We start from the raw sequence: 14,551 nt of genomic DNA, 5'->3' as shown, positions 1-14,551 counted from the left end.
AGTATACGCGTGCATACTTTAACCACATTTGAGGCGTTAATTCAACTGTCAAGATGAACGTTGTCACCGCTTTGAAGTTTTATATAACGAGGATGACAGAAGACAGCGGTCCTGGTATGAAAGTTCTGCTAATGGATAAACAAACGGTAGGCACGATAAGTACTGTGAATTACGTTTGTTTTTTTTTTTTGTCGCAGCTGAAATTCTCTCCTGTCTTTCCTTCTCTCTAATTACATGCCTATTTTACTTTAAGAGTATAAATAATATAATTAACAGCTGCAAAAAAACAGAACAATAATCGACAGGTTTTAAAGATCGTCATTCCTCTGTCATTTTTTTTAAATTTTAGACAAGTATAGTCAGCCTGCTGTACAGTCAGTCTGAGATATTGATGAAAGAAGTATACCTGTTTGAACGGATAGACACCGCTGCGCATAATGACACATTGAAACATTTGACATGCATAGTATTTGTAAGACCGACAAAGGAAAATATCGATTTGCTTTGTAAGGAGCTCAGATACCCCAAATATGGAGTATATTATATTTGTAAGTAACATCATGCCCCTACAAAAATTATGTTCTGAATAAGACATTAAAGATAAGCTAAGAATGAAAAGTAATAATTGCTAATAAACTTAATTAGATTTCAGTAACATTATTGCAAAAGCTGATATAAAACTTTTGGCAGAAAGCGACGAGCGAGAGGTGGTCAGGGAGGTGCATGAATTCTATGCGGATTATCTAGCAATTAATCCACACTTATTTTCGCTTGGAATAAATGCCTGCTCCGAAGGTAATATTTTTTCATAAACTCGTTTTTGTATAGATGTAAGAAAAACTACTTAACAAAGACTATTTTTCATATTGTTTATTTGTGTTACAATTAAAGGATTGACTTGGGATCCAGTACATTTACACAGAACTGTCCAAGGAATTACTTCTGTTTTGTTATCACTAAAAAAATGCCCATATATTAGATATCAACACAGTTCAGATATGGCAAAAAGATTAGCAGAGAAGATAAGAGAAGTGCTCAGTAAAGAATCGAATTCTTTTGAATTCAGACAGGAATCTAATCCTCTCCTTCTGATAATTGATAGGAGAGATGATCCTGTCACTCCGTTATTGAATCAGTGGACATATCAAGCAATGGTACACGAATTATTAACGATTAATAATAATCGAGTCAACTTATCTCACGTAAAAGGCATTTCAAAAGAATTGAAAGAAGTTGTTCTAAGTGCAGAACATGATGACTTTTATGCAAATGTAAGAACATTTTTCATTTGATTTTATATGTGCATTTATATTTGAAATACTAACAGATAGTTAGCTTAACTAGAAGTAGATATAAATTAATAAAAGTTATACTTTTGAATGATATTTTATGTATAATTTTGATTTTTTAAATAATTTTCGAAACTTTATTTTTTATGAAAGATTTTTTTATGTTAAAAGAATATATTCTTGAGCAGAACTTGTATCTAAACTTTGGAGAAATAGGACAAACGATAAAAGAATTAATGGATGAATTTCAAAAGAAAGCAAAAAAGCATCAAAAGGTTGAAAGCATAGCTGATATGAAGCACTTCGTAGAAACGTATCCGCTTTTCAAGAAACTTTCTGGTACCGTATCGAAACATGTTACAGTAGTCGGAGAGCTTTCATCTCTTGTGGAAAAACACAATTTGTTAGAAGTATCAGAATTGGAACAAGAACTGAGTTGCCAAACCGATCATTCCTCGCAAGTAATATCTTCAAAAAACAATTAAAAAAAATTTTCTATGTATCTCTTTGAGATGTATATATATATTTTTTTTATCGTCCTGTTTACAGCTGCAGAAGATAAAAGCACTTATCAGCAATCAAAAGATACGAGATGTGGATACTGTTCGACTCGTCATGCTTTATGCGCTGCATTATGAAAAATATGCGAGCAATGATATAAATGGTTTAGTAGAATTACTTAAGAAGAGGAATGTTTCAGACAAATATATTAAGGTATTTATGTATAACTGATGTGTGATTTTTGAGAAAAATATGTATACATACATAATATAAAAATCTAACATATTTCCAGCTTGTATATAATATACTAGAATATAGTGGTGTTAACACAAGACAGAGTAATTTATTTGATAGAGAAGCAGTTGCTAAAATAACCAAAAAATTATTCAAAGGATTAAGTGGAGTAGATAATATATACACGCAACACTGTCCTTTAATAAATGAAACGTTAGAGGACTTGATCAAAGGAAGATTAAGTACGCAGGCATTTCCATATCTCGGTAACATGATAATGTCACGAAGGTAAATTACTTATAAATTAAATAGAAAATTACATACAAATGCATATTAAATATAAATTATATACAACATATTATTGTCCCATTTTTATAGACCTCAAGATACAATAATATTCATGATTGGAGGTACAACTTATGAAGAAAGTTTGGCTGTTTATAATTTAAATAAACAAAATCCGGGTATAAAAATTATTCTAGGTGGTACCACCATACACAATTTTAAAAGTTTCGCGGAAGAAGTGCACCATGCCACGAGTGGTATTTTAATGCGATATAAAATCGGAAAAAATTAATAATGTTGATATATGTTATATTCCAAAATATTTATTTACTTTGTTATATATTTTGCTATTTATACATTATATCTCCCTTTCTTTTTTCCTGTGTCAGGAATATAAGACTATTCCACACCAAGACTTTCGAACGTAAATCACTGCGAAATATTGCATGAAACAGGATATTCTTGTGGATTTAGTAATTTTACATTCCCTATCTTTGTCGTAAAAACATAATTTTCTTTTTGCTAACTGCTATTCATCATCCTCGTCATCCAGCATATATTCCATTGGTACATCTGAGATTTCGTCATCCTTTGTGGGTACCTTTAATAAATATGTATTATTTTTTTTAATATTGCAATGAGCAAAAAAAAATATATATATATATTGGCTGTTGAATTTTGTGATTTGAATATTCTACACTACCATTTTTATAATAGAATATTCCAAATTAAAAATCTAAAAATAAATTTATTTAAAGCTAAATGAAAAATTTTATTAATATTTTTTTTTTTTAGAGTTTTATACTTTCTTAATTATTTATTATCTTAAAAAATTATCTCTATTAATTTCTAAACATTTTATTAAAGAATAATTCTTAAATTTTTTACTTGTACTACTTTTTGATACATCAAAATTAATTATTAATATGTATATAAAACATTTAAGGTTCTTATTAAACGTATTAAAAAGTCTACATTAAATTTTAAAATATTTTATAATATAATTCTACATCTAATGTTAGAATATTTAAATCTCTCTCCTCCCATGTTATTTACAGGAATGTAATTTTTCCATTTTAGAGAGACTAAATAAAAATAAGCTATTTAGCCACTTTAATTGCAAATATATCAACTTATCGCAATCTTTTAAAATATATGCGGTAAGAAGCAAAAATGTATTTATTCTATATAAAAGTTGATATTAATTGGTTAATTTCCAAGTAAAAATATATTATCAATGTGCAACTAATACTCACGTTTTCTTTTCTTCTTAGGAATGTTAATAAATTTTCTGCCTCTTAACAAATATACCTACAAATAAAGCTACTTGTAGCTTCAACTTCAGCATTTATACTGTTTCTTTTTTAGAAAGATGTATTGCATTTTATGCTTTCTCTATATTACAGATATATTTTACTAAATTGATTATAAACATTACATTTAGCTGTACAAAATATCTAATTTAAGTAAAAATATAGAAATTTTTGTTATATAAAAAGAAATTTCCTCATGCAAAAATTTGTTACAATATTTATGAAAATGAATAAATACATAATATATTGACTTATTGTGAGAAAGACAATTCATATTAATGTTCTCAAAATAAAGATAAAAAGAGGAAAACCAATTAATATCCAACAATTCTATTGCGAAAATTCTCCGTAAATCTACGATATACATTCTACGTATTTGTTTTCTCTGTATAAACGAAACTTACCTCTACAATACCAGTGAATAACGCATATCCTGTCATTGTTATTGTAGCAGCAAGCGCAGCAAGGATCTGATTTCTTCTTTTATTGGGAAATTCAGTTTCAGAATCTCTTCTTAATCTCTCGGTATTTTTTTCAGCCCTTAGCTTCTCATAAGTCTGATATTCTTCTTCAAAATACCTCTGTGATATACGCGACACATATTTCACTAGATTTGTACAGGCTTTTAGATGATTTTGTAAGGCTGGATTTGGTAATGGAGCCTTGAGCAATGGTGCCAGATATGAATATATAACGGCATCTATTGTGCTAGGCTGCTGTCCACAAAAGAAATCTCTATCTCCAAGCCTTATAGATAATAACGTTAAACATTTTTGTGCTTCCGAATACACCTGTTATTACATAGATGCTTAAAGTTAATCAAAATAAGTTTTTTTTTGCATTTAAACATTACATTTTCTCTCGTTATATAAATATCTTCTCCCTATGGATTTAATATATTTTAAATTATTCTGTATGTTACACATACCTCATTTTCTATAACATTTATATTATCTTCCAGAGGATATAAACTTTGCATCAAAGCATGTGCTTGCCGCTCAAATTTTCCTGGGTAATAGAAATTGAACGGAAAAGGCAGTGCTTTGCAGTACCACGGTCTAACTAATTCATCTAGATTTTTCTTATCTATCCACCTAAAAATAATTCAAACGTTATGTCTTATGTTATATGTACTATAATTACAAAGGCTATGATCTTGCTCTAATTACACTAAAATGTACTTCCTAATGCAAAGCTATTAATATAATTTGTGCAAAACCAGAGGACTGAACAAACATGTATGCAATGATCAGAATAATATGCATCTCATGCTTAAAGATGTTTTAATATTGTTATTTGAGACAAATAATTCATTTATTTTATTATTATTATTATTTAGACACAAATTACTAGCCATTTGTAATTATGAATTTTGCTTTGCATATTAAAAAAAAACCAGCTTTTCTTAAATAGTATCTGAAAGTTTTTGACAATTTTTTTTCTTAATAATATTTAAAGTGCTAAGAAAATTCTGTAGAATTTAATGAACTAAATATATTTTAAATATAAACAATAATAGTTTTAAATTTTGAAGATGACATCAATTTCTTAAAAAAATTTTCAGCAATAACAAGGATGAATAAGTATTTTTTAAATAGATTTAATTAGATTTTTAATAGAACTAATAACAAATTTCTCAATCTTTCTGTTATGAATAAATTAATTTTAATAATATTGAAATTTCATAAGCAATGAGTTGCATTTTATTCTAATATGCGTTTCTATACCTCATACCATATAAATTGGAAGGCTGGATACAACTTTTCCTTAAGCAGAGCATCATAAGCCATGATGTCTGCGCATTGCTTATCATTTAAAGTATAGTCAGAATTATAATGTTTTGCTCTAAAAAAGGGCAATATATCTTTAACTGTATCCAAAGTACGTAGACCAGCCTTAAGCAAAGGTAATCGACCGTTTGGTGTTCTAAACGGATTGCTTGCTAGATTTATTTTTAAAGGTACTCCACTGAATTTGGCATATGCCTACAAATAACATGATACTGTATTAGGAAATAAATCACAACCTGTTATATCATCAGGATGTTACATTATTATTAGATAAATTAAGACATGAATAGATTAATAGGCATTGAATCTTCAATAATAAAATAATTATAATTTCTGATAGAGAGAATATACAGATCATTATGATTTGGGGATAGCTACTAAAATACAATTAACACTCAGCTTTCAACAAGTCAACTTAGATATAATGAAGCAGTTAGGTATGTTTCATATCTTTTTGGTTTTCATTTTATTAGTGTCATATCCAGCTAATACTTTACATCCTGATATCTCTACACACATCTTATTATTATTCAATATATTTCTAAGGCAGCAAGTATCCTTTCAATGACTTCTTTGACCAACCATAGTATTACATACTTTGTAAGTAAATTTTGAATGAAAATTCTGTTAAAATTCAATAAAAATTTTCCAGGGAATATCGCTCTATCATCTGCTTTTTTTTTAAAGATAAAATTCGCCAAGAGTTTTATTTTCAATTAGGATAATCGCTCCGAAGCCGCAGGTACTCCGACGTTTTTCAAAGATTCTTAAGTTGGCCGAAGAATCCACATGGAACGATACTAGACGGTTCTCGCACGTGTCGCACTCAATGAATTCTGTGAATACGAGAAAAAGGGGACCGTCGAAATTAATCAGCGTGCGCGTGCTATAACCTATACTCATCGACTCGACGCACCAGAACTTGCAAACATTCCACATCAACCGACGGTAGGCCCCAGTCGCCCTTCCACACGTCTAGCTGTAGCACCTCGGCGTTGGTCATTTTCAAAAATTTACATCGCCAGTGAGACTACACGCGCTCGCACGAGCGAATCTCCCTCGGCACCAAGTCCCTCGTCCGCCGAGAATCCCCTCCTCGATAAACAATACAACGTCGCGTGGCATGTTGCAGGTTAGAATAGGTTAGAATGGTCTCCTAAAATAGCTGAACTTTTTGCACTTTTTATGCCTTCCTTTCCAACAAATAGGTTTGTTTATCTGAATTGTTTGAAATTTCCAGAAATTGTTGCACTTAAAACGAGATATATGTTCGGACGTTGAAAAGAGAAAAAAGCGAAGATCATGAGTGCAAACGTCAGAGAAGAATCTCTTCGACAATGTGAATGGACCTCATGTATTTTTCACTTTAAAGTGCAATACGGCTCAGCGGAAAGCAACAAAATCTTGATGTGAATGGATCTTAAGAATCAGCTGAACGTAGTATTTCAAACCTTAGTAGTATTGTTTCACTGGAAAATTTTCCTTTATTTGGAAGACTTTAAAACTCATCGGAAGGTTGAAAGAAGGTTTTTGAAAATGAATGAAAGAAGGTTTTTTTTACTAATGCAAATTATGCAAAATACATATACTCTATCTGGTGAGAGCAAATTATCGATAATTACTTCTATCGTAAACACCGAGTTAAATCTAAATAAGTATGTATAATCGAGTAGATGATGAATAATGTATGCGATAATTAAAATCGTAAACAAATGGAATTTGATTTTTTTTTTTGTACGACTATAAATGATTTTGACGAAATAATAATTTGAATATTCGCATGAGCGACGTTTTTTTATGAATTTTTACAACTTACACGCGTAAATATAATTTCACAAAACAAATTTTTTTTCATGAAACACGCGTCTCATATTTTTATCTGTAGAATATGTCAGCAAGTTTAAAAAAAAATGAAAAATGATGTTTCAAAAGTGCCCGGTTTGACGTGGCGAATACCTCAGGTACGGTTCGTTCCATAGGGGATTTTGATTATGCATCTTTAAACGAGGTATGAAAATTATAAAGTTATTAGAAATTAGTGAGCGAATTCACTAGATATTGATCGATGAAATTATAAATATGTTAATAAATTTGTTTGTATTGTAATTTTCACCTCATTTCGAAATACACAATTGACCTCCAGATATGTCTGGGACCATGTGCGACCTGTATTTCCTTTATGGTTACTAGTAGAAGGTTTCACCACGCCATTGATTTTCGTGCATGCGCGAAAGATTTTTCAGTGACCTGGTGGAACAACATTGACCTTAAGAATTTACTGCAACTACCAGCGTCTCCAACGACTCCGATTGCCTCATGCCCCATCTGATCCTTCGTTTGCCTCATCAATTGACTTTATATTCATGGCCTCATCGTAGTGTGATTAAAACAAGACGATGTAACAATTAACATACAATGACTAAAGTTTTTTCTCCGTTTGATTATGTTTAATTAGATTCTACGATCAAAGTGCAAAGTAGAGAATTGAAGTGGGAAATAGAAGTGACAGTGCGCATGTTGCTGCAGAATTTTTAGAAATTACAGAGGTAAACGGTGATAAGTTGTCACTGATAACAGACGGTGATAGATTTCTGTTGTCGTCAGGTTGCTATGATAAAATGTCCAATACGCTCACTCCATTTGTATATTGGGCTCAGACGGAGAGTCAAGTTACGCTGAAGGTAGACTTGACTGATGTAAAGGTACGTTATGTACATATGAAAGGATATACAAGACCCTTATACTTATAAGTGTAAAGTTTTGATTGCGTTATCAATATAAATTGTCATAATTATACATTTTATTTGCAGGATCTTAATGTCAATCTAAAAGAAACTACATTGCAAGTTACAGTCTATGGACATGGAGCCAGAGGAATAAACAGTTACAGCTTTGATTTAAATCTTTACTCACCTATCGATCCAAACGTAAGTTAACGACAAGTTTAAATTATCTTTATGTCTATTTGATGTAATTATGTTAAAGAAAACTTGTATGGAATGTTTATTCCAGGAAAGTAATTACAAGGTAATCGATCGTGAGGTAAATTTTGTTTTGAGAAAGAAATGTAATGGCTGGTGGCCGAGATTAATAAGTCAACCACAAAAGCCCTCGTGGCTTAAGATTGATTTTGATAAATGGAAAAGCGAAGACATGGACGACAATGAGGATGAGAAGCGTGATATTCTCAATGATTATCCTGACATGTATGATAAATTACACAAAGAAGAATTAGGATATAGAAAAGGTATACAAATGAATGTCACTGATTTAGTTTACATATCGAGTACTTGATACGAGTATTAACTAGTAACTTTCTATTGAATTATCTTAATTTTGCCGATACATGTAAATATATACACGAGATGTGTATTCAATTAATCATTTTGATGCATATCGTACCAATTTAGTACAACATTCTTTGAATAATATCGCTAAAACTAAAATAATTCAACCGAGAAAGTTACTAGTTAGTATGTGTATCAAGTACACGATGTAAACTAGACCATTAGTAATATTACAAGATTAATATGTCATATCTTGTTCTTTCAGAGGACTTTGCGAAGGTGTATCTAGTCATATATAATCTCTGTCAATTTGTCGGTTTTATTTATGTGTTTGCTGTAATGGCTATACAATATTCCCGCGACGGACCAGGTATTTATGTACCTTACTACAAAAAGTATTTTATTCTTTTATATGAGGAATGAGCTCTAGAAATTTTATTGAATTTATTCCTTTAACTCTTCATGTTGAAACTTACAGCAGTGATCTCGTTTCTTAGAAATGTTTTATTAACACAACAGATCTTTGCAGATTCCATGAAAGAAACATATGATGCAGTTGGCAATCCATTCAAGTTTATACAACTGTTACAATTTTTGGAGGTAATGCATCCTCTATTCGGATATACAAAGAACAGCATGCTAGTGTCTTTCTTACAAACGGGAGCTAGAGCGTTCATATTGTTCTTCATGATCGACGCTGAGTCTCGTATGCAAACCAAACCGGTCATTTTCTACCTGTTTCTCATATGGAGCACGGTAGAAATAATCAGATATCCATACTACATCACGCAACTGTTGAACATTCAGATAGCCTTTCTAACGTGGCTGAGATACACAATATGGATACCATTGTACCCGCTCGGCTTCGTATGCGAGGGTATTATAATGCTACGAAATATTCCGTACTTCGAGGAAACTCAGAAGTTCACGATTTCTTTACCAAACAGTTATAATTTTGCTCTTCACTTTCCGTCTCTAATAAGACTTTATTTACTCTTCTTATTTATACCTGGAATATATACCGTAATGTCTCATATGAATAAGCTGCGCTTCAGAAAACTTAACAATAAGTCTAATATTAAGAAGAAGTACAACTGATTTCACGGGATAGATAATCTTCAGACTTGTATTGCTCTTTTTTTATCTATAGTCTTACTATTGCGTAAAAGATGTAGGCAATAAAAAAAGCGTGAGACGGTATAATAGAAGGTATAATAAGCTCTATTTAGCATACAGTTTTTATAATAATGTAATTTTGTATAGATGTTTATATGTTTATGTCACTTCCAAGGGTAAATATTTATTAAGAATGTAATTTGAATATTATTTTATTTTAATTTAAAGATTGCAATTTTATTTCGTGATTTTGTTATTTAGTATATAATTAAATATTATGTAATGAATAGAATATAGTATACAGTGTGCAATATATTTTTATTTTGCGTATATGACAACAAAGAAAATTTGCTATATAGACATCAAACGATCTCATTCAACGATTATACAATATAAACATTCGATCGTATTTCGTGTAACAAACAGCGTTATTAAAATTTGATTTTTTAAAATATTTATATAGGTATCTATATAAGTAGATATCTTAAATATAAACCTGTATATGACAGAATAAAATGAATCATGTAAATAGGACAAGTGTGATTAAATTTTGTTTTTTTTTTTATCTCTATGTAATAACAAAAATATGCAACAGATATACAAATAAACATATATCTAATTACAAATTAATTATGCAAAATATTATTAATTGCTATTGTATGTATATTGCAGCAAAATTTGAAAAGTGCTCAAAAAGAAAAATATGATTTACGATTCTTATCGCATTAATCAATATCAAACGTCGATTCGACGTCGATTTCATTATCATTTCTAATTTCTGGGTAGATATTACTTTTTTTTTAGGAGGCTGGAATAAAATTATAAATTAACAACATATTATTGATTGTTTTAATAATATTTGAGAATATTATGGATATAGATTTAATCACAATTTTCTGAAAAAAAAAAAAAATAGAAGCCAGATAAATATATAGAACGGAAGAAGCACGTTGAGTAGCTTATTATAATAGTATTTTGAAAAAAATAACAATTTTAATTTTATTAATATAATATAGTTTTATTACGGATTTTTAATACACAATCGCATATTTAAAGATTCATAAAGATATTTAAAAAAGAAAAAATATGTTAAACACAATATTTTACAATAATTTACATGTTTTTATTCTTGGGGTGTAAAATAATCTCACACTCTAAAAAATATCGATGTGAATTTAACATTCATGTGGTATCTATATAATTCTCATCATGTTGATGTCAATATTAATACCAACACAGTGAGAATTATATAAATACCGCTAGGTCTGTTTTCTGTGGCTGAACTAGTGTATACTTTTGGAACTTAAACTAAAGAATACATAATTCGATACACCGCCATACATCTGAATATGCTGGTAGGTTGAAATTTTCATTATTCCTTATTCCTTGTATTATAATTTTTACGCAATAATTTTTTAATCATATTTTATTTTTCCAGAATTTTTTCAAATTCTGCTGTCTGATGTTTGGCTAAAGTGAGAACAAAACAGTTTATTTACTGAAATAGATATTATATATATAATGACCTATATTTGATTTAAATAAAAAAACAGTTGAAAAGAAATGCAAAAAAAATGTTAAATTGCAAAGTTGACGAAGTCTGTTATTTTTAGTTTGCACAGTTCATCTTTTTTTTCTTCCAGTGTAAAAAAGAAGAAAGGACGAATTATACAAGAAGTTCAGCTAAAAGAAAAGAGGTTTATTATATAATTTGAATTTTGTTTCAAAGAAAGATATCGATACCGTTGATCAGTCGATATTTCTCTTTTATCGATATATATCGTTATTAGTTGCGACTATTTTCAATTCCTTGACAGAGAAATTTTTGGTTAGGAAACAAGCATGGTAAACACGCTGTTTGATACTAGGTGCATGCGATTCGTCATTTGTGCTTGGTCGATCTAATGAAATTTAATTTCAACGTGCGTGACTTTATTTCAAACTTATGCGACGCGACGTTTAATTTATCCGCATTTCAGATCATTGTTACAATTCGATTTAATGCGGCGAGATGAGTTTTATAGCCAGCGGGTATTTGGAACTCATCATGTTGTGACGTGACGTAAGTTAAATTTTCGGGACTCAAATCGTCGCAAACATTATAAAAATGTATCCGGTTGATCTGACAAAGACGATTCCAACGGCGACTGCCGATAAGAAGGTGTTCCTGAGCGATGCCGATCTTGACAAGATCGCCCTGTTCCTCGTTGGTAATCAGCAACGCTTCAGAGAAAACATTATAATCCCCAGAATGGTGGGACCTGTACAAATAAAGACCATCGAGGAGAAGAGAATAGACAGCGTGATGGAAAGCTGTGCTTTTAAGAGCATTATGAGTTGTGTCCTAGGTATACTTTTTCATCATTCCCCTTTCTATGAACAAATATCAAAATATCATTACAAATTATAGATATGTAATCCTTTACAGATTTATATGTCAAATAAGGGTCTATTTAGACAAGCTTGTATAGTTGCATAACCATTCAATAAATATCAACTAACAGTAACATAATAGATGCTTTCCAACAAGAGACACAGGTGACACAGTCAGCCATTGTATCTTTATTGTTTGCTAATGTGAAATAAAAATGAAATAATCACTTTATTATACTGTGTCTCTTGCTGGAAAGCATCAATAAATTAGTATTATAATTTCCTTAACAATGTAATTATTATATTCATGTGTTACATTACATTTATATTGTCGAATAGAAAATTATAGTATTGATGAGTTGCTGTTAGTATTTAGTGAATATAAAGAAAACGATCTAATTTAATTTTATGTGCAACCTTATCATAGAAATGTAATTGGATAATTTTCTTTATGCATATAATTATGCAATTATGCAAGTTTGAATAGACCTGGTTCCAAAATAAGATTTTAAATTGCGGTTTAATTTACTGTTTATCTTTTTCTAATTTTTATAACTAAAAAAAAAATCTACTATTTACAGGAATTTATAGGATATTCTAAAAATAATATCCAATTATATAATATATTTAATTGTATTTTTGGAATCTTAACAGATTTCTCCTAATAATAAAGATTTTTTAATTCACTTATCTGTAAGAAATAATTTAGACTGCAAAGAATGAGATTACAACGGTCAAAATTATATCATGCTAATTGAAATATTTATCTTTCAGGATATGGTTTGGGAGCAGCTATTGGATTATTTTCTTCTAGCGTGAATCCCAACGTAGCGAGCGTTGAGAGGCAACAGAGCGCACGAGAGATATTAAAGGAAATGAAAATCACGACTCTTAGCTACGCGAAGAACTTCGCGGTTGTCGGATGCATATTCTCTGCTATCGAGTGCACAATAGAATCGGTAATGCTCCAGATATGCACGTTAGAAATCTTATTTTTGGATACAATAATCTGCTCGCACAATATTTTCTATAACATATTGTTAAACGTTGTCTTGATTTCAGTACAGAGGTAAAACTGACTGGAAAAATGGCACGTATGCAGGCGGTTTGACGGGCGGGTTAATTGGCTTAAGAGGTATTTATAATTTCTTCGTGCATTATAATTAATATTTTGGAATTTACTTATATTTTATCTTATTCCTTGCAGCCGGTATAAAAGCGGGCATAGTCGGTGCTGCAGGCTTTGCAGCATTCTCAACGGCGATAGACTATTACATGCATAGATCTTAGACTGCATAGCACAGATTGTTAAAAGATATATATTTGTATAAAAGAGATATAAAAATTTATCTAATTACGTATCTAACATATACAATTCCTGTATAAAAACATGGAAATGTTTGTAGTGTAAATATGCTCATAAAACTAGTATCGTGTGACTGAATTAAAAGCGTAAAATATATTGCCTTTTTTAATTAATTTATCATCTAATATTTATCCAATTTCACGTTCGAATATGAAATTCTCTTATATGTAATCGTATGTAATCACATTTTTTCATGTTTCGTTATATTGCATGAAATGATAATTCGCATAAAGAGATATTCGTATGTGATACATGTAGAAAATTCCTAAATCTGTAGTCACATTTATCTTAAATATTATGTTTTTACTTTTATCATGTATGACGAATATAATATTTAGAAATATTTAGGAATACATTTATCGTTTACATATTTCGTGGACTATATGCGTGAAGACTTAGGACAAAGAAGTTATGAGAGAATGGCCAATTGTAAAAAAAAATATATATATATAATGTTATAAATATATTTAAAATTAACTTTGGATTGATATTGGTCTCTTTTAAAAAATGGTATGGCACATACTTCTTTGCTTCTAAGTCGCTTAACATTAATAATTATACGCAATTGTCTTTAGATAATCTGGCGCGATCAGTCCGATGTTTTTACTCGAGGATTCCATCAGCCTTTTAAAATTTTTTATATATTTGTCCTACATGAATTCAATATGAGATTTTTTTATTCAATCAGCAATATAAGTTTTACCTATAACTTATTATGAATATATTGCCCAGTGGAAGAGATTCTTTTAATATAAATGAAGTATTTATAACAAATTGTTTGCATAATTGTATACGAAAAAATTCCTACTGTGATAGTGAGATAGATAAAAATTGCAAGGCACTTCTTTTCATAATTTTTTTCTATTGTATGATTATCTGAGATAAAATTCCTATATTTTACGTCATGTATATAAGATACCTAATATTTTTTTTGATAAAGGATGCTGCGTGAACAGCTGAGCGTATACCGTGTTTTTAAATTAGAAGTTATTAGACG

General features: G+C 29.9%; 4 protein-coding genes across 6 annotated transcripts; 3 read left to right on the top strand and 1 right to left on the bottom strand.

Annotated features, from left to right (window-relative positions):
* The first annotated feature begins 2 nt into the window (after positions 1-2).
* Positions 3-2,628, top strand: LOC108747496 (vacuolar protein sorting-associated protein 45). Its single transcript, XM_018485011.1, has 8 exons — positions 3-146; positions 350-548; positions 646-795; positions 892-1,271; positions 1,478-1,750; positions 1,839-2,003; positions 2,083-2,312; positions 2,403-2,628. Exons 1-8 carry the CDS (start codon positions 54-56, stop codon positions 2,599-2,601), a joined length of 1,689 nt encoding a protein of 562 aa, XP_018340513.1. The 5' UTR covers positions 3-53; the 3' UTR covers positions 2,602-2,628.
* A 4-nt stretch (positions 2,629-2,632) lies between these two features.
* Positions 2,633-6,746, bottom strand: LOC108747498 (metaxin-1). 3 transcript variants are annotated; one of them, XM_018485016.1, is made up of 6 exons: positions 6,329-6,746; positions 5,357-5,607; positions 4,551-4,716; positions 4,027-4,413; positions 3,566-3,620; positions 2,835-2,910 (listed from the first exon to the last, which is right to left on the bottom strand). In XM_018485016.1, the coding sequence occupies exons 1-6, from the start codon at positions 6,413-6,415 to the stop codon at positions 2,894-2,896; spliced, it is 963 nt and encodes a 320-aa protein (XP_018340518.1). In that variant the 5' UTR covers positions 6,416-6,746; the 3' UTR covers positions 2,835-2,893. The 3 variants fall into 3 exon arrangements, with proteins under 3 accessions (XP_018340517.1, XP_018340518.1, XP_018340519.1); XM_018485017.1 differs by having other exon boundaries at positions 2,846-2,910; positions 4,023-4,413; XM_018485015.1 differs by lacking the exon at positions 3,566-3,620 and having other exon boundaries at positions 2,633-2,910; positions 6,329-6,744.
* Positions 6,747-7,467: 721 nt separating this feature from the next.
* On the top strand, positions 7,468-9,986 carry LOC108747364 (very-long-chain (3R)-3-hydroxyacyl-CoA dehydratase). Its single transcript, XM_018484784.1, has 6 exons — positions 7,468-7,958; positions 8,017-8,114; positions 8,223-8,339; positions 8,425-8,659; positions 8,965-9,069; positions 9,229-9,986. The coding sequence occupies exons 2-6, from the start codon at positions 8,031-8,033 to the stop codon at positions 9,795-9,797; spliced, it is 1,110 nt and encodes a 369-aa protein (XP_018340286.1). The 5' UTR covers positions 7,468-7,958; positions 8,017-8,030; the 3' UTR covers positions 9,798-9,986.
* Positions 9,987-11,922: 1,936 nt separating this feature from the next.
* On the top strand, positions 11,923-13,564 carry LOC108747521 (mitochondrial import inner membrane translocase subunit Tim22). Its single transcript, XM_018485080.1, has 4 exons — positions 11,923-12,163; positions 12,963-13,147; positions 13,251-13,323; positions 13,396-13,564. The coding sequence occupies exons 1-4, from the start codon at positions 11,923-11,925 to the stop codon at positions 13,476-13,478; spliced, it is 582 nt and encodes a 193-aa protein (XP_018340582.1). The 3' UTR covers positions 13,479-13,564.
* Positions 13,565-14,551: the final 987 nt, after the last annotated feature.

Source organism: Trachymyrmex septentrionalis, unplaced genomic scaffold, assembly GCF_001594115.1.
Source record: "Trachymyrmex septentrionalis isolate Tsep2-gDNA-1 unplaced genomic scaffold, Tsep1.0 scaffold2, whole genome shotgun sequence".
Taxonomy (NCBI): Eukaryota; Metazoa; Arthropoda; class Insecta; order Hymenoptera; family Formicidae; genus Trachymyrmex; species Trachymyrmex septentrionalis.
Note: the sequence above shows the minus strand (reverse complement) of the source record. Positions and strands in the feature narration are given on the sequence as shown.